This window comes from Mytilus californianus, unplaced genomic scaffold (assembly GCF_021869535.1).
Source record: "Mytilus californianus isolate M0D057914Y unplaced genomic scaffold, xbMytCali1.0.p SCAF_5, whole genome shotgun sequence".
In the NCBI taxonomy this organism is placed as follows: Eukaryota; Metazoa; Mollusca; class Bivalvia; order Mytilida; family Mytilidae; genus Mytilus; species Mytilus californianus.
In genome coordinates, this window is record NW_026262701.1 from 66994926 (window position 1) to 67011830 (window position 16905).

The following is a 16905-nucleotide window of genomic DNA, read 5'->3' on the forward strand; positions in this document are numbered from 1 at the left end:
TATTATTCAACCAAGGAAATGATTAATAAGTTTGTTTTGAAGTTCAGTGATTGATGAAATCACAACCAGACTTAATTGAGTGATTTTAGGTGATTAACAGTTGAATCACATACAAATATTTTGGTTTTCACTTATTTTTATCATTTCACTGAAATTTTTGGGAAAAAGCACTTTTTATAAAAAATATGTCGCTAATATTTTAAAGTGCCTTTGAGAAGTGCCAGTTTATCCCTGTTCTAACAGTTTTTCTTGTTTTCGTACATTTTTTTATTATTTAGAAGACATAATATGCAAAAATGCTGACATCTTGAAAAATAAGATATTGACCTTTGATCTTGATTTGACAGAAATTGCCCCATACCAATAGTTAAAACATACTCCTGATGATATGATTTGGAATGGTATATGATTTTGCTATATGTTAGGTGGGTGCATTAAAAATGAACTTTTATGGTTAATGTCACTCATCTAAATGGCAATCAACAGACAGACAAAAATCTGCTGTACACAATATAATATAATAGCCAAACCAATTGTTTTTAATATCAATCTGGAACACAGATCATATTGTATCTGTCAAAGTGATAGCTGATTATAGGGTGTGTTAATTGATATCGATAATAAAAATTAAAGTAGAAACATTACAAAGAAGGAGCGATGATCTTCATAAGCAGTCATTATACATGTAGGTATTCAATTTACATATTGATTCTTGTTCATTACAAATCTAATTTAAAGGCAATAGATTTCTTCTGTTAATAGTTATTGCAAATATTGGATTACAGCTTTTCTATAAAAGCATGCAAAGCAAACCTTTGATCAACCTGCTTGCTATGTTTGCTTGGATGTTTGTAAACAAAAGGGTAGGCAGAGTTTCAGTCTGTTTAATATATACTGGTATTTGATTGGATAATAAAAATTGACATACAATGTGAAACTTAACATTTAAATGAAGTTAATGTTTATTGTCCAATCAAATTCCTGTATATAGTAAACAGACTGAAATAGACTACCTATCTGTTGTTTATAAACATCCAAACAAACATAGCAAGCAAGTTGATCAAAGGTTTGCTTTGCATGCTTTTATAGAAAAGCTGTAAAAAGGTTACACAAACTATGTGAGATAACTCATTATAATGTAATTATAATTCATTCGTTTTAAATGATAATTTCTAATACATTTGTTGTACTTGCTTTTTTTCTTCTTATCTAGGTCTAAAACGAAGTTCACAACAGATCATTTTTGAACTCTTTCTAGTCCTTTAAAAGATTTTGCAACTTTTTTTTACCTGACTATGATGCATGACAACAGTAGACACCTCTAATTCTGCTCCTCCTGAGGCTCTGGTGGCCTGTAGTTTGGCAACCAACCATTCTATTGCTGCTTGCTTAGATGTAGATAAAAACTGTATAATAACAAGAGGCTGGAAATCGCTAGATGGAGTCTTTCCCATTGACACACTTTGTATTCTCTCTGTAGCCATGTTTACACAACTTTCCCCCTGCAAATATAATTATTACCATCTTGTATACATGTTTGTAAATACCTGTTTTAAGAAAACAATAAAAGTTTATTAGACAGTCATTATGCAAACCTACTCCAGATCCCCTTAAGATAGGAACAAAAACAATTACCCTCAACTTCAAGGTAAAGATCACACAAACTCAGTTTTAAAATACATAAAGGAGATGTGGGGTATATGAGATCGTTCATAAATAAAAAAAAATACCCAAAGACATCTAGAGGGCACTTTACAGTCTTCGACAGCAGAGATTTGTCTATACAATATGTCAAATCTTGAATCTATAAAAGTTTGGAAAAATTTAACAGAAACAATCAAAGATCTGCCATTACCACCCATTTTTTTGATTTGTGAAAATCTAAATTAAAGTCAAATTATTTTCATGGAAACAATTGACCATTGATTGTTATACAGACATATATACAAATGAATATTATGGGTTAAACCAGGTGAAAATGTCACAAAAGTCACAAAAATTTGGTCCAAAGTAGAATTTCAATCCATTTGAATGATACCTTTTCTGAGACCATTGACATTTATCTATCAAGAGGTCAAATAAAGATCAAATGCATTTCACCTCATTTTTCCATAAAACTGAGTTGAAAAGTTTGAGCGTAAAATATTTGTAGGAAAACACAACAATAATTTCTGGACCTATGGGCAGTACATTTGTGAAAATACAGACTCAAACAGAAAATGGCTTATAAAACAATTCAAAATACAATCTTGATGGTCATTTAAACCCACTTTGAAGGCTTTATCATTCTTCAGCTATCTAAAAATCAAGTTTATTGGACTATAACTGTTATTTTTTAAATTTCACCAGGTCAAAATGTGAAACCAAACTCCTAACTGTGTATTGCTACCTTAAAGACAGTGTTTCCAAATGGAGTGGATTTGTATTTGCATATATTTTTACACTGTACATAGCCAAACTGCAAATCCCAAAATTTGAATGGTTCTGACACATATTATGATATTTGTAAGTTCGAAACACCTGTAGAACCAAGTAATTATTTATGAGTGTCTATTGTTGAAGACTGTAGACAAGACTTGAAAATGCTTCTTGGTTCTTCTTGTAATTTGGTTGCTGTCTCATAGAACCCTCATATTCATTTTTAAAACCTTGAAAACACTTTGGACAGATAATTATTCAGTTGGTTCTTTCATGAGCTCTATATAATTGCAAGTCCGAAATCCATCCGAAAAATTATCATATAAATGATGATGTTTGCCATAATCTATGTATTTTCAAATAAAAGGTAAGAAGTTGGCTTTTTTTTTTACATATCATAATGATATTTATTGTGTCTTCCTGGATCCTTAAATATTCATTTTCAGTTTGAATTGAAGTTAAGATTTCAGCAAATAAAATAAACTGCTTCGCTGAGCGCAGCTGGATACGCCCGCAGAGGTCCAACCCTGAACAGTTGGGGCAAAAATGGACACAACATTCAAGCTTGATACAGGTCTGAATTTGGATTGTAATTAAATATTTGACATATTATAGGTTTCTAAATAAATGTAGTCAAAGATCTTGAAATTGGTTATATGAATTGAATTTATATTCAATTAAAGATTTCTTGCTGTTGTGCAATACACTATATGCTGTTGCACAATACTTAGTAAATCTGTTGTCAGACTATAAACAAATAAAATTTATAAAATTCTAAAGGGAGCTTACATCAATAGATATAACCAATTCACCAAAGTTTCATAAGAATTGTTGAAAGCATTTTTGAGTTATTGTCTGAAAACTGGAAAATCCCCCCTTTTTTAATGAATAAAACCCCATAACTCGGAAATTTAAAATCTAAAATTTATAAAATTCTAAAGGGAGCTTACATCAATAGATATCAACAATTCATCAAAGTTTCATGAGAACTGCTGAAAGCATTTTTGAGTTATTGTCCGAAAACTGGAAAATCTCCCCTTTTTTTTATGAATAAAACCCCGTAACTTGGAAACGTAAAATCTTAAATTTATAAAAATCAAAAGGGAGCTCATGTCAATAGAAATAAACAATTAACCAAAATTTCTTGCAAGTTGGTGAAAGCATTCTTGAGTTATTGTCTGAAAACTGGAAAATCCCCCTTTTTTTTAATGAATAAAACCCCATAACTCGGAAACCTAAAATCTAAAATTAATAAAAAACGATAGGGAGCTCACGTCAATAGATATAAACAATTCACCAATGTTTTATGCAAATTGGTTAAAGCATTGTTTATGTCTGACATGTTGATGACGGACGGACAGACGGACAACGGTATACCATAATACGTCCCGTAAATGGGCGTATAAAAAGGGCCCTCATCTTAAATTGTCCTTGTAAGAAATTTCTTTTTCTTTCTAACAATTTTGAAAATTTGGCCTGCATTATACCGTTTAAATACATTTCCCTCTCACAGCCACATTGGAAAAGTCAGTACAAATATGAAGAACTCTTCCTGTAGATTAACATGATTAAATATAAGATGTTATGAGAAAATACATTCCTTTCCTTCATCTTATTTAGAATGTGTAAATTGAGTTTGATAGTCTGAATTAAAATTTGTAACTCTTATTTCTAAATCATAAAGAAAATTCTGCTAAAATCTCTTTTAATATAATGCATTAAATTACAGAGTTATACATGTACACATGTTTAAAGTGGACTCATTTTTTCAATATTCAATCTACTACAGATTCTATAGTAAATTACTGACTATAAACACAAAATAATGTTAATTCACTGTATAAAATTTATTTATTTATTTGTATTTTGATAGGAAATTCTTGCAAATTTTAAAATCATTTCTAAGATCTGACGGTTTCTGGAAATATATCATGACATAGGTTGTTGTATTCTTGTAAATGGCATCTTAAAGATAGGTTTTCTAAAGAAAAATAACTGATTCAATAAGAGTTTAGCTGATTTTCTATTAATGTTCCTTAGTCTCTCACCTGAAACTACTATATAATGCATATGTGTTACAGTGTGCTATAGTAGTCTCAGTTCTTGTCTATATTAGTCCCTAAAATAAAAATGAATTGTTACTGATAATTTAGACACCTCAGTTGTTCAATTGTTAATATGAAAATATAGAATTACCACAACATAACCTTTTTCTTTAGTTTAAATATCATTTTACATTTTAAGAATTCATCAAACGCCCTTTGAAAAAGAATATAATTGCATGGAATAGGAAATTAATCTAAGTGATGTTTCATCTAATACAATAGACAATATTTAACTGAATAGCAAAACATACTATGTGTCAGAATGGCTATAAATCAGCATGTCAAACTATCAAATAAGACTGTTACGTTGTATATCTACCTGTAAATGCAATCTGTTGTGCGCCTTACCTGTTTGTTTACATATTTTGTGTGCACGTGGGAATGCATCCGAAATTAAAACTTACAGATCAAAATATCAATCGGTATTCAAAGATCAATCATCAAAGAGGTTCGCATTCCAGCCAGATTAAAATCGTAGGTGTCATCACATTACGATGAAATCCGGAAAAAGTCACAGGTGAGCGATTCGTCACTCAGGTATGACATTTAACTGGGACACTAAACTAAATATGGCTGACTAAAGTTGATAACAGTAAAACTGTGAAACGAGCCAAATTTCATAGAGAATTTACTAAATATGAACCTATCGGGATTACCAAACATGCAGCCTTCATAATGAAAAAGAAAAAAACATTTTTTGGTGAGTTTAACACCTGTTAAATACAGAGGAATGTGCAAAGTTTACCGCTATCACAGTAGCAATTGAGGAATGGTGCAGAATTTCGTCTCTTCCCAAATATCCAATTACAACTTGCATATAAACAAACGTATAAGATACCAAATAAATGAAAATAACAACACAATCATGCTACCATACAGGGGCGGATTTAGTGGGGGGGGGGGGGGGGGGGGGGGGAGGTGGCCCGGGCCCCCCTTTTGTGGGAAAAAATTGGTTGATTATATAGGAAATCACTGAAGCATGACTGGAGCGGGCCCCCTCTTAGGCAGTCAGTGGGCCCCCACTTATGAAAATTTCTGGATCCGCCACTGCCATACAACAAAACACAGCGAAAGTATTTGATAATGGAACCTCGATCCCGATTCATACCAGCGCATACCTATTTCACAAGCACAAGAGAGTAGACAAGTCAATCATACCATGTCTTCTTATTTTTATACTGACTTGAGACAAGTTTAGCCAGTTATGCATATCAAGAATCAAAGCCAATCTGTATTATAGAAATGGAAAAAAATGTGACCTAACAAAATTTTTATAGTATATTTTTTATAATTGTAGATAAAATATGATTGACCGTTACATCTATGCTCTAACAATATTGCTGGGTACATGTGCAGTTCTTGTTACTGGATGCCCTACTACATGTACATGTTTAAGAAAGAACAGTAAAGAAGAGGTAACATGTAGTAGTGGTGGAAGTCTACAAACCATCATTTCAACTTTGGACGCGTCAACAAGTTACCTTGAAGTTATTTCAACAACAGTTAATTCTCTATCTCCAACAGATTTCAGTGGGATAACTGCCACAAACTTGAAAACTCTCATCTTACGGAATTGCTATATTAGTAATATTTATGACAATTCTTTTGAACTTCTTTCAAATATTGTGAATTTAAATCTGACCCATAACAGTATTAGTACAATTTCTACAAATGCATTTGCTGGATTGACAAATTTACGATCGTTAGATTTGTCATCCAATAGGATCTCTGAACTTGGTGAACAGTTACTTCCGTTGGTTCATTTGCAAAAATTGGATCTTGGTGAAAATTTACTCACAGACTTAAATTCAGGTGTATTCAGAACATTGACTCATTTACAGATCTTAACACTCAATGGAAATAAGCTTGAAAATTTGCATGGAGATGGTCTGAAAGGACTTGGATCTTTAAAACGTTTGAATTTGAGGCACTGTGATTTGACAGCTATACCAAGTGATTTATTTGCAAATTCCAGAATCGTTCAAATTTTAGATATTGGTTTCAATAGAGTAGTGTTACTTCCATCATCAGAAGTTTTTGTCCAAAAGTCCCCATATCTAAATACACTCATTGCAGATGGAAACCGCATAGAATCATTAAAAAGAGACCAGTTTTCTAATATGCACATGGCCAAGTTGTGCTTAGCTAAAAATAGAATTCGACAAATACAATATGGTGTATTTGATCACTTTGATGTTCAAGAATTAGATTTATCTGAAAATGTTATCAGCAGTATTCACAGAAACGCTTTTAGTCAGATAGCTTTACAATTGACAAAACTTAATTTGGCTGGAAATCCTCTAGGAACAATTCCAGAGGGTTGTTTAAATAGCCTATACAGGCTACAACACTTAAATTTATCAATGTGTGCATTGAACCATTTAGACATTGATGAATTTGGTAAATTACAGAGGCTAGAAACACTGGACCTATCAAGGAATAGAATTCCATACACTCCACAACCTGTTTTGGATTCTTTTAATCACATGTCACAAGTAAACATAGAACAAAACGCTTGGCATTGTGATTGCCACATACTTCCATTTAGAAGATGGCTTTCAACATCAAATGTTGGAAATATGTATTGCAGTTCATTGTATTCTCTTGATTGCAGACATCCCAAATGTTCTTCCCCTCCAAAATTAGCAGGTCAAATAATAAAACTCACAGATGAAAGAGATTTAAAATGTGAAAAAGTAACTGAAAGATCGCCACTTAAAAAATCTCAAGTAATTGGAATATCTGTAGGGTGCATAATCTGTTTTACCATTATCATAGCTATCATTATAATATGTATACGCCACTCACAAGGGAAGATAAGTCTGTCATGTAACGATTCTCAAATCAGTAGCACAGAACTTGGTGACAAAGACCGGTCAACAAAACCATTCCATGACCCAGAAGTAGGATCACTTGACGAGTCAGATAAAAGTTTTGTTGTCCGGAATTTTTTTCATTCAATGGTACCAAATCCTAGTGCTGTTTCTCGTGGTTCTCCTGAAATGTCACGTAAAGAACTTGATGTATCCCATAGATCCCAATCATATTCAACATTAAACAGTGTAGGTTATAATCCAATGGGGAGAGAATCTGCAGTGTAGCTGTAATAGTATATACATACATGTACGTGTACATTGTAGATGTTGTACATGCATTCATGATAGATTAGTATGTAAAATGTATTGTAGGCCAATGACTTTTGTTGCAAATTGAACAGGGTAATTAATTTATTAGGCAATATATCATTCACAAAAAGCTACATTCATCAATTTAAGTCAACAAAAAATTTGCCAATACATGCAGGGAAATAATGGTTGATGTTTAAAGAAATATATATATATTCTCTTATGAATTGTACAGTGTATACAGGTGTAGTACAAGTACTTTGGTAAACAAAAAATGGATAGTAAAAAGAAGTTATTCTACAGCAACATTTAGTCAGCAACTCAGCTGACTTTAATCTTTTTTGTTATGTTTTCTTTATATTATAATTTTTCTACTTTTTTTTGGATTTTATATGAAAGTTTTTATTAACAAAGTGCATTTAAAAAATGCAACAACTCATTTAACTTGAGGATGTATTCTTCTGACGTTTCAGTCTCGTTGAAATCTCGTTCTGGAATTATTTCCGAAACATGTGATACAAAGTGGAAAATATCAATGAATTTAAAAAATGTTATAATCAAACTTAACTCTGTGAAAAAATTGTGTATTTACAATAACTAGTTTTTGAGTAATAAATTTTTCAAATTTTATTACCAATCAAGTCAGTCTTTTTAGCCAAAATTTTGAAAAAAATGGGTGAGGGGTACAAGAAATGATTTTACCAGAAATATGTACATCCCATATCAATTTTTTCTTTTCAAATTTCTTAGATATGTATTTTTTCAATCATTTATAACAAAGAAGTTGAAATAATACGCATTTTGTTCTAAAAATAGAGAAAAATCACAAATTTACAAAATTGACAACATGGTAAATTTGACACAAAAAAGCATCAAAATATGATAAAACTTTCTTATATCAACACCTACCTATAGTTTTTTAAGTTAAATTTATTCAGATTGGTCCACTTCATCTTTATTGAAAGTATGAAAAAAAGTTTAATTGTGGAACTGTGATTTTTTTCACGATAATAGCCCAAAAATTGGTAAAAATTGATGAAAAATGAGAAAATCATCAAAACTGGGTACTTTCAAAGGGCTGTAGCAAAAAAAGAAGTGCACCACCATTTGATTTTTTCATCATCAATTATTTTTTTAGAGTCATATAAACCCAAAAATCAGGTTAAGAAAAAAAGTTTAATTCTAGAAATTTTTGGCTCCTCAGAGGTGTACATCCTTAATAGAATTTTAAATAAACTGTTTAAAAATATAGCAATGTATGTGGTAAATATTATGGTGCTTGCTTCCACAGTGATAAGAGGATAAGAATACATGCAATACTGAAATTAACAAAATTTTTAAGTATAAAAATCAATTAAAATTTACATTTTACAAAGTATGAAGCTGCAAATGGGGGTAAAATTTGGGGCAAAATTGGCCGTAAAATCAAATATATTTCAAACTATATCTGCTTATTAAATATGAAAATTTTTGTACTGACTTCACTTTCAAATTGTGTTATCAAGTCTTATATATGCACACTTCTCTAAGCTCTCCTTCTGATTGCTAAAAAGAGTTTTAAGTACAAATGTATATAAAATGTTTGTCGGTGAACTTACATTTATGCTATTAAATATATATCAAGTATATAGTATGAATGTACAGTACTAGTGCATGGCCAAAATTATTGGCCACCTGCTTTTTTTGCTACCAGGATATATTTCATAGTAAAACACATTTTTTTTTAAATATTTTGAAGGCATTTATTATTGAACTATACAAACTAGGTGTTTAAAACAAAGAATTGTTTATTTGTTTATTTTGTCATAATTTTGTTTCCCTTGAAATTTTATATATATTCCAATTAATTGAATCATTGTATAATTTGCATTAGCTTTTTACAATGATTTTGTAATCAAAACAAGTGATTATTTGATTACCAGACCAAATATTTCATGATTATTTGATTATTTGATAATCTAGGACTGTATTTTTGATTATTTGATTATCTTGTTTAAAAAAATAATTAATGATTATGCGATTATGTTTGCAAAAAAATTGTGATTATGTGATTACTTGGACTCCCCATGAGGAGCCTCAAAATTGTATTGTTTTTATTAAGCTAAAAATATGACACAGTTAACATTGCAATACATTGAAACTTTTAGTCATTGGTACTTTTATTATATTGTTATATATGCAGTACAGGAATTATTTATTAATATTTAATTGCCAAATTCAGAAATGGTATTGCATTGTGGTAGGATAACTGTTAGAAATTGGTTGAGACATTGTTTGTGTGGACATTGAGACTCGCTCATAGTTCAACATACTTTATCAGAAATTGAATTTCTTAATTTGTTAATTATTATGAGTTTTCAAATATTTTGCTTTGAAGGGAAGAAAATATGATATTCAAAGGGAGGCAAAAAAAATCCTCAAAAATCAAAATATGGACAAATTATGTGTGCAATATGTTCTGAATTGACAGGATAGGACTAACCAATTTTGTCTTAAAAATCAATGTATTTTTTATGTCAACTGTTACTGTAAAAGAAAAAAGAATTGATAAAAAGTTAATTCACTAGTATAACTTTAATACTCAATATTTAGATAAATGTAGCTATACTCAACGAGTATTATAATCCATATTGATATCTGTAGTACTTGTATTAAAATCATTTGTTTATGTCTGTAAAAGAATTGTGGTAATGAATTTGAGGAAAAGATTGTAACAAGCATGCATTTACATACAAGCATAACTCTGTGAAATGATTATTTGCAATTTTCCTATACCTAGTTTTGCTTTGCAAGAGTTGTCTGCCTTCTCTTATATTTGCAAGGGTCAATTTTTTGCTTGTATCTTGTGTATTTCTACTCTGGGACTGTTATACTATCCTAAAAGACAAATCATTCATTGTTAAAAAATGTGATCAATACAAGTAATATTTAATGAAATACTATAGTCAATAATAGTGAGTATGTGTACGTAATTTGACACATATCTGTTTCCGTATCATAATGGTAATAATAAATGACCCAACAATGTAATCGATACGAGGGTCGATTATCAAGTCCCATCAATATATTATCTCCCAGTTCTACAATACAAATTTCGACTACTTGTATTCATTATTTCTTTTCAATGGTGTAATGGGAAATACATGTATATATATACATGCATTTATTATTTTAAGATTGTATATATAAGCAGAGATAAAAATGGTTGAATTTAGCTGTCAAATTCATGTTCACCAATTCAACTCAAAATCTCATACTGTGGATTCATTTATTTTCGTGGGTACCAATTTTCGTGGATTGATGAAAACCTGCATTTTTGTGGATATTTGATTTCGTGATTTTGCCTAAGTCTGCATACAGCCCTATAGAAATTTGCAGTTCGTTAAACATTTAAATTCGTGGTTCACCTGTACCCACGAAATCCACGAAAATTGGTATCCAACGAATAATAATGAATCCACAGTATTCTATTTATAACATAATAAATGTCTATCCAAATTACAAAAAGACCTAAAGAAACAAAAAAATGCATGGGCTTGTTATAATGTATCACCATTTTGTGTGTATTTTAGAATAGATATCATCTAATTAACCATCAAGATTATTTCCAAAAATTCTGTTGGTCATATGACCTCATGTAAACATAAATATTTTACATTCTCTATTCTATAAATATAAATATTTTTAAAAAAGCAAGCATGTGCAATCATTTAATGAAAATTTTTCTATGTCTGTTTGATTTCATGTAATAGATTACAAAAATAGGTAAATATATTATGTTAAATGTATTTGGATGATTTTTTGTGGGCAGAATCAGTCAACAAAAGGGATCTTCCTGGTGGCTGCCTTGCTTCACTTCAATATTGAAGTTCTTTTCTTTTTAATTACTAAACATGCTTAGCCCATGGGTAGCCCTTCCTCAGTGAAGGGTTAAATTGAAGTTCAAGTGAATAAAGTTTCAAATGAGTTGAATTACTGACTTGCAAACCAATTATATATCATTAATGTTTTTGAGCTTATTTTGACAAAATTGAACGAGCTGACTGCTTACAGCAAAATATTATTTCACAATTCCACTTTTATAAACATTTGGAACAATAAAGTCATATTTTTATTTATTGTCAACTTTTTAGCTAATGCCCCTTTCATGCCTTTAAAGTGGAGTTAAATAAATGGAAAAAAAAATAATAGACTATGAAGCTATGGCTTTAGAAATATTTTTAAAATACATAGAATTCTTAAAACTGTTGTAAATTATGTGAAGATACATGTAATTGCAGATACATGCAACAAATAAAGCTTTTACTTTCTATTTGAATTACAAAATTTCTGTAACCTTTTTCAGTGATTTTCACACAATCTAACTGGTTCATATATTTACTCTAATTTATGCTTCATTATAATGGTATCACCCTTGCCTAAAAAATATATTTGGACATTAACTTAAACAATTTTGTATATTGTATGCAAAACATATTACTGTATCATGTTCATTGTATACATGTTGATGTTATTAAGTATCATAAAACATAAATTTATTATGCATATCATGAATATTGCAATAAAAATATTTTATAGACAAATATTCATATGACTTTGTGTTTGTATGAACAGGATATCACAGTCCCATCCAAAAAGATGCTACAAGCACTTTTTTATACAATTCCTCTTTATTTAGGAAAAATGCAACACAAAGTTATAATGCCCTTTAAAAGGCTTGCTAAAAAGTGTTGTTTTCAATAATTATAGTCATTTAATTTCTTTTTCTTAATAAAAAAATAAGATTGTCATGCCGCTAGAGATTCCTTTCTTTTAAAATATGCATGAAATAGTTTTCACCATGCGAAATAATTGTAAGGATTATTTGCCATGATACAGCATGTATATACAGTAATGGAATACAAAAAGTACTTGTTGATGTTCATGTACATTATGCAGTGGCAGATCCAAGGGGGGTTTCGGAGGTTGCAACCCCCCTTTTTATTGACGATCAATGCTTTTGAATGGGGACATATGGTTGGAACCCCCCCCCCCCCCCTTTATCCTGGGTTGGAACCCCCTTTTAAATAAGGCTGGATCCGCCCCTGTTATGTAATACAGCAATGTCTTTAAGGAATTAATGAAACGTTTGTTGAAAACTACTTTGACATTTTCAAACCATTTTCCCTCTCTACAACATGTAAATGGTAGGGTATATATGCAAACTGGATAATGAATCACTTTTACATATTTTAGAAAAATCTGACCATTTTCGGATTAGAACTTATACAAAATGATTACACTAGTCATTTTCTTTTTTATTATACAACGGCAAAAAATTTTGCGGTCGTATATTCATGATATTGGTATCACGTCAACATCCGAAGACATTTGGTTTCCGGACAATAACTTTAGTAAATGTAAATACAAATCTATGAAATTTAAACACAAGGTTAACAACAATAACAGGAAGGTTGGGATTGATTTTGGGGATTAAAGTCCTAACAGTTTAGGAATTAGGGGCCAAAAAGGGGCCCAAATAAGCATTTTTCTAGTTTCCAGACAATGACTTGTGGAACGGTGATTGGATCTCTCTGAAATTATACCACAAGTTTCCATACCACAAAGGGATGGTTAGGATTGGCTTTGGGGGATTATGGCTCAAACCGTTTAGGAAATAGGGGCAAAAAAGGGGGAAAAACAAGGGTTTCCTGGTTAATGGACAATTAAAAAAAACTATAAATTCAAATCATATAACCAATTCTAAGTTCTTTGACTAGTTATTCTGTGTCAGAAACCTATTATGTGTCAAATATTTAATTACAATCCAAATTCAGACCTGTATCAAGCGTGAATATTGTGTACATTTTTGCCCCAACTGTTCCGGGTTGGACCTCTGCGGTTTATCCAGCTGTGCTCGACGAAGCAATTTATTTCCCTTTAAAAAAATTCCATGTGTTCAATGTTGAATTCATGTCCAGGTGTCAATATTAATGGTGTCCCATCTTTATTTTCTTCCAGTAAAAATATATTTGTTAAGTTTATCAAATATTGATATTAAGATAAGGAGATATGGTATGATTGCCAATGAGACAACTATCCAATGCAAGAGTCCAAAGTACAAGTTTTCATTTTTTGTAGCTGTTTAGGCATGTCATGTATGTTATTTATGGAGGTCTTCTGTCCGACTATAGGGCAAAAGTCTTATAAAAAAATATTTTATGCAAGGCCAAATAGCAGGTAATATTATTTTGGAACAGAAAGGGTCCGGGGGATGTACAATATTAAAGCCACTTTGCCACATGTTTATCTTTTTCCTAGAAATATATTACACCTTTTTGTCATGGGACTAAAAATGGAGATTTGGTGTGTAAAGAGAAACTTGATGTTGTATCACATTACACATGTTCAACCTATATTTTCATGTAGTCAGTTTATGGTGGCATATTCACTCGACCTATGTTCATAGTATCTTCATTAAATTGAATTTGGAACTCTTTTAATTTTATGCCTAAGGATCAGTCAGAAATTGCTGACCTGTACTTCTTAAAGTACTGCCAGTGGTAAGGCTCTCTACTTGATAGATCTTTTACAAATGTTTGACATACTTGAGTAGAGAGTGAATTTTCATGTGCAAATTTTTTAACAACTACAATACACAAAGGATGATTCAGTTAACACTCACTATATCACTCTTGGGGTGATTTTTCACAAAACATGCAAAATATAGGAAATTGTATTTGATTTACTTTGAAATTAATATATCTCTCTGTATATTCCAATTGCTATTAATAATAATACTTTTATTCCAAAAGCAATTATGTATATACAGCTTATAGGATATATACAATGATTGACAAATTAATTATACATGCGCACCATATCACATAAACAGACATATAATCAAATGTTAACTACATAATTAAATGACAGGCATGTGACAGGGGTGTTGTGGAATCTCAATAAATACGTTGTGTTTTCTATATACGTTTAATCGTCGTGATAGCTATTGAATCTATACAATAACGTTATTCACTACAGCGTTATGGTTACAACGTTACCATAGTTCAATGTTAGTACTTCACGTATTTTCCGACATTCTGGGGGCCGACAAAAGTGAAATATGTAACGAAAATTAAAAAGTTTAAGTTCACAATATATATAAAAGAAATTTAAAATTAATGTCCATCTCAAATAAAATAATCTAGTTCCTTAACCTTAACTGATCACAATTAAAGTTTATCTCTTAGTCCATTCATGGATGTTTCTTCTGGCACACACGGCAGCTTCACGAAACGGTAATTTTCTTTACACGTTGTAAGTTCCTGTCCTGTATCTATGTGGCTTTTTGACTCCACCAGTTGAGGGTGTGTTCATTCGGGCGGTCTAGGTAGCAAGTTACTAGTACTTCTTTTCAGCTTTTCATCAAGTGGATTTAAATGCACTCTGCTTTGTACGAACAATTGTGATATGTGATTTGTCTTACTTTTAGCAGCGATCATATTTGAAGGTACAAACAAATGTACTAGATCTCGATGATCATATTTCAATGGCAACTTTGTCGTGGATTTTCCTTCCTCGTTGTCAATAGCTGTGTTCTTGTATGATATGTCGTTTTCAAGAATTGTAGATGTTGACGACTGGTTGATGTTTCTATTGATCGGTCCTGATAATAGATATCCGATCTTTGACTGAACAGCGGTAGGTCCGTTTCCTCTAATAACTTTGTCCTCGATAATGTCCCAATAGTAGTCAGGGCCTATGAGTAAGTCAATTTCGAAACGTTCTGTACTTTGCACAGAATGTGCAAGTTTAAGTTCTCTTAAGTGTGGCAAGCTCCTTGTAGTCTGGGAAATCTTGTTCTTAATCGGGACGGCAATTTCCGGAACAATGAGTGTGTTAATACTCACCTTTTCTCCTGTGTCGGTCTGTAGTTGTATTGTTGCAGTGTCTAAGTTACGAACTTTCTGAGATAAATCTCCGAACGCAGACAGTTGAATGCTGACTTTTCCTGTTGGTTTAATTTCGAGTTTATCAGCCAATTTCTGAGTTATGAAAGAACGCTGTGCTCCCTCGTTAAATAATATGTTACATTCTACTTCTTGGTCGTCATATATAACTGGTGCAGTTGCTGTTTTCAGGAGAATGTCGTGACTATGTTGTGATGAATACATTACTCTAGTCTCGTTTGGTGTTTCAACTTCGTTTATCACTTAATGTTGTATTGTAGGCTCCGGTTTCGTACCTGGAATGACCTCTTTATCTTAACATATGCTAGTATGATGCATTCCGTTACAAATTCCGACAAGGGGTGCATCCATGTCATTTTGACTCTGGTGGATAGTTGCATTGGCAATCATACCACAACTCCTTATTTTTATTTTGTAAACAAGTGTTTTCACCTAATTCACTAGCAATTACCCTGTTTCACAGTTATTCACTCAACACCACGAAGAGTCATTTTGAATTGAATCTACTTGTGTGCACTGAAATACTAGCACAGTGAAGGCAGAAACCTGTATAAACTAAAACCTTTCTAAACTGGAAACTTGTCTAAAGAAGACTTACTTCAAATTCCCTTTATGCCATTATTAAAACATTATGGATCTGTATAAACTGAACAAATCCATCTGTCCTTGAGGGGTTAGGTTTAGCAGTCAGGGGACTTACTTAAATGAGTGATTTTTTTAATCGCTGATTCAAGTAACATTGTCTCCATAAATGTTGGAAGTAAGAGTTGTCTTTCTTTAATATAAATCACCTATTTAGTAGTACAAATAAATCACTAGACTAAGTGATTTAATTTTATTCTAGCTTTAAATATACAATACTAATGATCCAGGGACTAATTATGTTTCTAAAATTATCAGAACCAACATCTATGTTGATATGATGACCGGTCATGTCAGGTGATGACCTTGTACTGAATCTGGGATAATGACATGAAAAATCACTTGTTTAAGTATCATACCTCATATTTCTTTAAAAAAAAATCACTTCTTTGAGTATTTTTATTTTAATTACCCCAACTAATTTCAACACCCCCGAACAGTGAAATTTTGATCGCGAACAGTAAAATTTTATTACATAATCTGTAAGATGAAACCTTGAAATTTACAGGAAAAATACTCCCACTGCTGGGAAAAATCTGTTAAGAAAGTATCAGTGCATTATGTAAAGCCTTCATTATAGCATTTTTTCAACAAATATAGAATTTACAGCTAAATGATTGCATCAAAGGCATAAACCTTTTTTTTTTCAATTTTACTAATAATAAG

The 16905-nt window shown here is 31.3% G+C and overlaps 3 protein-coding genes across 11 annotated transcripts in view; 2 read left to right on the top strand and 1 right to left on the bottom strand.

Annotated features, from left to right (window-relative positions):
* Positions 1-16905, top strand: part of LOC127701283 (uncharacterized) — a 526465-nt gene that overhangs the window by 266674 nt on the left and 242886 nt on the right. The window contains exon 7 of one of the 6 annotated variants that reach the window (XR_007981968.1): positions 2938-2951. The exons of 4 other annotated variants lie outside the window; for them this stretch is intronic. The gene's annotated coding sequence lies outside the window, so the exon portion shown is untranslated. Of the gene's footprint in view, positions 1-2937; positions 2953-16905 lie in introns of those variants that run through there. One more of the 6 variants, XM_052205146.1, reaches the window with a different exon arrangement.
* Positions 1-16905, bottom strand: part of LOC127701281 (anoctamin-10-like) — a 65392-nt gene that overhangs the window by 46127 nt on the left and 2360 nt on the right. For 2 of the 4 annotated variants that reach the window (XM_052205137.1, XM_052205141.1), the window contains exon 2: positions 1290-1502. In XM_052205137.1, coding sequence (XP_052061097.1) covers positions 1290-1484 — 195 coding nt within the window. In that variant the 5' untranslated portion in view covers positions 1485-1502. Of the gene's footprint in view, positions 1-1289; positions 1503-4466; positions 4538-4927; positions 5007-16905 lie in introns of those variants that run through there. The other 2 variants (XM_052205139.1, XM_052205140.1) reach the window with 2 other exon arrangements.
* On the top strand, positions 5074-12233 carry LOC127701289 (leucine-rich repeat-containing protein 15-like). Its single transcript, XM_052205156.1, has 2 exons — positions 5074-5223; positions 5821-12233. Exon 2 carries the CDS (start codon positions 5828-5830, stop codon positions 7622-7624), a length of 1797 nt encoding a protein of 598 aa, XP_052061116.1. The 5' UTR covers positions 5074-5223; positions 5821-5827; the 3' UTR covers positions 7625-12233.